The sequence below is a fragment of the Sprattus sprattus genome (genome assembly GCF_963457725.1).
Source record: "Sprattus sprattus genome assembly, chromosome: 1".
In the NCBI taxonomy this organism is placed as follows: domain Eukaryota; kingdom Metazoa; phylum Chordata; class Actinopteri; order Clupeiformes; family Clupeidae; genus Sprattus; species Sprattus sprattus.
Window position 1 is genome coordinate 48,711,896 of NC_137920.1, and position 6,087 is coordinate 48,717,982.

The following is a 6,087-nucleotide window of genomic DNA, read 5'->3' on the forward strand; positions in this document are numbered from 1 at the left end:
ATTGTCTGTGAATCCAGCCTGTATGCAATTTTTCTCCGGGTGACACGAAGGTTGTACTAAAACCCAACCCAGCGTTCATTCCGAAGGTTTTCAATCCGTCACTGTCGTGCCGTCCGATTTAATTATTTGCTTTCAACCCACCGCCTTTCGCCTCCCTGGAGCAGGAGCGGCTGAATGCCCTCTGCCCGGTCAGAGCGTTGCGTGCGTATGTAGACAAAACAGCGGAGGCACGAAAGTCGGACCAACTGTTTGTGTCTTGTGCAAAGTCACACCTGGGTAGACCGCTCACTAAGCAGCGGCTATCGCAATGGATTGTGGCAGCTATTGCCCTGGCCCAGGGGTGGGCAAACTTTTTGACTCGGGGGCCACATTGGGTTCTAAAATTTGACAGAGGGGCCGGGCCAGGAACAGATGGATGGAGTGTTTGTGTGAACTAATATAATGACGGGTAAAAATCATCACACGAAAGGATTTGGCCTTTAACAGGTTACATTTTTTATTTGCAAGAACATGAACAATGCAAATACATGTCGTAACGTGACTGATCAAACATCTGAGGCCTGCGCCCAAACAAAAATTGTAAATAATAAATAATAATAATAAAAAAAAATGTTACCTCACTGCGCCCAAACCAAAATTGTAAATAATAAATAATAATAATTAAAAAAAAAAATGTTTTTACCTCATCTTTATTATTTACATTAACAGCCACGCAGGCTGTGTGTAGGAGATTTGGCTCCTACCTCGCTGCAGCAGCACATCATCTCTTTCAGTTTCAGTGGGAACAGTGTTGTTGATCTCCAAGTTTTGCCAGTGCATCCAAGTCTGGAGTTATATTGGTTGTGGCAATTCTCAGGATAGAGCTGAGGTGCTGATCCGTTAACCTCGATCTGTGACGGGATTTGTTGGCGTTCATGACGCTGAATGTCTGCTCACACACATAAGTCGAGCCAAACAAAGTCAGCATCTTCTGGGCAGCCCTCCGGAGGTTTGGAAATGTGGCTTTGTTAAGTGAAGCATAAAAGTCATTCAGTTTAACAGAGTTGAACTTCTCCTTTAGGACGGCGTCAGACTGAAGATCTATCAGTTCCAACTGCAGCTCCTCTGGTGCTGTGTCAGGGTCTTGTGACAGGGGACAGGACACCAACTGAAGTGACGGTTCAATTTTTTCGAAATCAGAGAACCTACGGCTGAATTCTCCATGCAGGTCCTCAAGTGATTTGCAGTATTTTTTTGCGTTTCGCGGTGCCTCTTCCTGCATGGCAAGTGTGGGGAAATGAGCGAAAGTTTTGTTCGCAATTTGTCTGGAGAACAAAGTGAGCTTGGAGATGAAGGCTTTCACATGTTTGTACATGTCGTGAACAAACAGATATTTCCCCTGTAGTTTCACATTCAGCTCATTCATGTGTGACAATATGTCCACAGCAAACGCAAAGTCACTAAGCCAGTTCTTGTCGCTTAGCTCAGGGAACTCGTCAGATTTCCCCATCAACTCCAAAAATGCAATGATGTCATCTTTCAGCTCCCACACTCGTTGTAACACTTTCCCCAAACTTAACCAGCGGACGCGAGAGTGGTACAGCAAGTCCTGATGATCCGCATCAGTTTCCTCCAGGAACGCGATAAACTGACGGTGCTGAAGTCCCCTTGCTCGTATAAAGTTCACGAGTTTTACGACTGGATTCACGACATGATTAAGCTGCAATACAGACTTGCACAGGGATTCCTGATGGATGATGCAGTGAAGGAAAATAAGATCCTGGTCAGGGTTTTCCTCTTTCACTCTATCCGTGATTCTTCTCAGCAGCCCAACATTTTTGCCAGTTAAATTTGGCGATCCATCCGTTGTGACATTGACAAGTTTACTCCAAGGAAGCTTCATTCTTTCGATGACAGCAGACACCTGGTTATACAAGTCCTCTCCCCGCGTTGTTTCTTTCATTGACTCCATGGTCAAAAACTCCTCTGTTATAGTAAAACTGTCGTCAATGCCTCGGATAAAAATGAGGAGCTGAGCAGTGTCTTTTACGTCTGTACTTTCATCCAGTGCTAGTGAATATAACTCAAAGGAATCAGACTTTTTGTTTAATTGGCTGACTATATTTTCATCAATCAGTTCCACACGGCGAGTCACAGTCCTGCGTGATAAACTGACATTTTCAAATTTGCTTTTGTTCTCCGGGCACAAGATATCTGCTGTCTGTACCATGCATTCTTTTACAAACTCGCCTTCAGATAAAGGCTTGCTGGCCTTTGCTATTTCGTATGAAACCAAAAGACTTGCCTTGGTAGCTGACTCTTGAATCGCAGTTTGTCGGTGAAAAACGTTTTGCTGAGTCTTTAAATTAGCCGCCAACCTCTGAGCCGTAGCCACCCGTTCTTGCGTTGACAGATTGCTAGCGTAGTTCGCATGTTTCGTAGTAAAGTGACGGCTGATATTGTACTCCTTGAAAACCGAGACAGTTTCTCTGCATATCAGGCATACAGCCTTCGATTGGAATTCAGTGAAGAAGTATTTTCTTGTCCACTCCGTGTTAAAAACTCGGCACTCATTGTCAACTTTTCTTTTTCGTGATCCACTCATTTTACAGCATGGAGCACCGTATCAGCACCGTAATTCAGAAATATAAACAAACCCTGTAACTGGCGCTACGGCCCACACATGCATTGCGAGATCATGCACCATCTAGAGGGGAAATGGGGGCATTACAGGAGAAAGGTCAAATGTAATTTAATAATAATAATATTAGGAGAAGTTCCGCGGGCCGGCTTAAAAAGCACAAAGGGCCGTATGCCTGCCCTGGCCTATACCACCAAGGGGTTGCAACCCCCAGCTGGTTTACGAGCTCATTCCACTCGTGGAATGTCGGCTTCATGGGCTTTATTTCAGGGTTTCCCCATTGAAGATGTGTGCTTGGCAGCGTGTTGGGCGAATCCGACAACGTTTGTCAGGTTTTACAGACTTGATGTCACAGCCCCGACCTTGGCGCATTCAGTGTTAGGCACGGAGATGCCTGGTAGCGGGGCGCACTGACTCATTGATGGGGATCGCAAGCCTGTCTGGCAATCCGGGAGTCAGAATATCCCATAGTGAGATACCGAACGAATGTTACAAAGAGAACTAAAGGTTACGACCGTAACCCCGGTTCTCTGATAATATGAGTGAGGTATCTCACCAGACCGCCCTTCTTGCTGGTGGCGAGAAGAGGTTGGTTAGCTAGACTGAGGCTCTGACACTGCGCCGCGGATTATAAGGGGGGAGGAAGTACCTCCTCCACGTCGCTTGCGTCAGGCGGCCAGCCAAAGACTATTGGCTGGCGTAATGATGCCTTCTGGGGAACTCGCGAGGGGGCGTGTCCCATAGTGAGATACCTCACTCATGTTATCAGAGAACCAGGGTTACGGTCGTAACCTTTAGTTTTCACTAGGTGAGGCGTGCCTCCCCTGGGGGGCCCCAAAGAGTCGCAGGGGAGGCGCGAAACAAGCGAAGAAATATACAGCCGCGGAAAAAATTAAGAGACCACTTTAAAATTATCAGTTTCTCTGGTTTTACTATTTATTGGTATGTGTTAAAGTAAAATGTACATTTTTGTTTTATTCTATAACCTACTGGCAACATTCCTACCAAATATCAAATAAAAATATTGTCATTTAGATAATTTATTTGCAGAAAAATGACAATTGGTCAAAATAGCAAAAAATATGCAGTGTCTTCAGATCTCGAATAATGCAAAGAAAACAAGCTCATATTCATTTTTAAACTACACAATACTAATGCTTTAACTTAGGAAGAGTTCAGAAATCAATATTTGGTGGAATAACCTTGATTTAAAATCGCAACTTTCATGTGTCTTGGCATGCTCTCCACCAGTCTTTCACACTGCCGTTGGGTGACTTTATGCTACTCCTGGCGCAAGAATTCAAGCAGCTCGGCTTCTTTTCATGGCTTGTGACCATCCATCTTCCTCTTGATCACATTTCAGCGTTTTTTTTATGGGATTCAGGTCTCGAAATTGGGCTGGCCATGACAGGGTCCTGATCTGGTGGTACTCCATCCACACCTTTGCTGGCCTGGCTGTGTGGCATGGAGCATTGCCCTGCTTGAAAAAACACTTCTCAGAGTTGGGGAACATTGTCAGAGCAAAAGGAAGCAAGTTTTTCTTCCGGGACAACGTTGTACTTTGCCTGGCTGAGGTTTGTAAAAGACCATAAGGATTGAACCAAAGCGGGCTGGAGGTCCCTAAGTTCGTCTTCTCTGATGAGTCCAATTTTCAGCTTTGCCCAACACATGGTCATCTGATGGTTAGACGGAGACCTGGAGAGGCCTACAAGCCACAGAGTCTTGCACCTACTGTGAAATTGGACTCATCAGAGAAGACAAACTTAGGGACCGCCAGTCAGCTTTGGTTCAATCCTTATGGTCTTTTACAAACCTCAGCCAGGCAAAGTACAACGTTGTCCCGGACATCGATTTTTATAGCCTAATTTACAACTCTGATGTTTTCTGGATATCATAAAGAAAGACATTATAAGGTAACTTACCCTTTGTTGAATCCATGTGAGGAAAGGAAATAGTCGTTGACAATCATCAACTGTTGGGCCAGGTGATGACAAATTCACGTGAGACTGGCTGGTAACTACTTCCACGACATTATCATCGCTACAAACGTGCAGGCACCTGTCGGCCTATGGTGTTACGATGACGTCACACGGTTGACTAAGAAGCACTTGTTGATGACTGATATTTGTTAAATATTTTTAATGAATAGCCTACACTACTGATAAAAACGTCTAGATAGCATATCAGATCAGGAAAACTCTGCATAATAATTTCCTTGAAGCCTTAACAATAACTGTAGAATGTTCCCGTAGAACATTCTGTAGAACATTCGTGAATCAGCCAGAAAAAAAACTCACCCACTGCGGTAGGTTGGTTAAAAAAAAAACCTACGTTCTGAAAGGTTAACTCATTGTTCGTGCTTGCGTGTGTGAACAAGTTGGCCCAATGAAAAATGCATCGCTTTCTGATACAACAACCGAAGTCAGCAGAAAGGGAGGAGCCCACAAAAAAACATAGGAAATATGATCCCGATTACTTAAAAATAGGGTTTACATGGTCGGGTTCCGAGAGCGCACCTCTGCCACAATGTGTGGTGTGCAAAGAGGTTTTGGCTAACGATAGTATGCGGCCATGCAAACTGCGCCGTCATATGGAAACAAAGCACACGACTTTAGTTAACAAGCCACTGGAGTTTTTTTTGAGAGGAAACGTGATGAATTGCGGTCACAAAAAGCAGTAATTTGTTCGTTTGGCACCACTAACGTCAAGGCAACTGAGGCATCTTATCGAGCTGCTCTCCGTATAGCGAAGGCAGGCAAGCCCCATACTGATGGAGAAACAGCCTCTGACATGGAAATATTGGATGGACATTTTATGAATAGGCACTTTTTTGTGAATGTACTTTGTTAAAAGAAATACAATTAAAAAAAAACATGTAGGCCTATTGGGCTATCAGTTGTTTTTGAAACATCATTCCAGGAACACAAAATACCTGTGTGGGGTACATTCAATGAAATTGAAAACCCCTGCTGTAGATAATGGATTCCAAACCATGCGTTAGAAACACAAATGTTGCAGAGTTTACTTTATTCTCAGACCATGTCAGCTGGAGATATTATTAAAAAACCCTGAAGCGGGAAGGCAAGCATTTGATCGCATTAAGAAACTATTGGTTAGTTCTACTGTCTTAGCACATCCATGACATGACAAAGCTATTCGTATAAGCTGTAAAAAAAAAAAAAAAAAAAAAGGTTATATGATTTGTGTTAATGCATAAGTGGGGACTTAAAGTTGAGACCAGTGGCATACAATTCTACATGGCTAAATCCAGTAGCCCAAGCAATGTCTGAATGTTTACATGCAGTAGTGGCTGCAGCCTTGGCGGTGCAGGCCTATGCTCCTATTGTACTGTAATAAATATTCAGCCGCCACTAGAGGGCGCTGATAGAACCGCAGTGAGCTACGGGTTTAGCTGCCACTAGTGATGTTACAAATAAACCCGAGGATTCGAAGCTTGTGTCGTGAAA

General features: G+C 44.0%; 1 protein-coding gene across 1 annotated transcript; it reads right to left on the minus strand.

Annotated features, from left to right (window-relative positions):
• Window positions 1–775: 775 nt before the first annotated feature.
• Window positions 776–1,951, minus strand: LOC308370117 (general transcription factor II-I repeat domain-containing protein 2A-like; the record flags this gene model as incomplete). Its single annotated transcript, XM_080844699.1, has 1 exon — window positions 776–1,951. The coding sequence occupies one exon, from the start codon at window positions 1,949–1,951 to the stop codon at window positions 776–778; it is 1,176 nt and encodes a 391-aa protein (XP_080700825.1).
• Window positions 1,952–6,087: the final 4,136 nt, after the last annotated feature.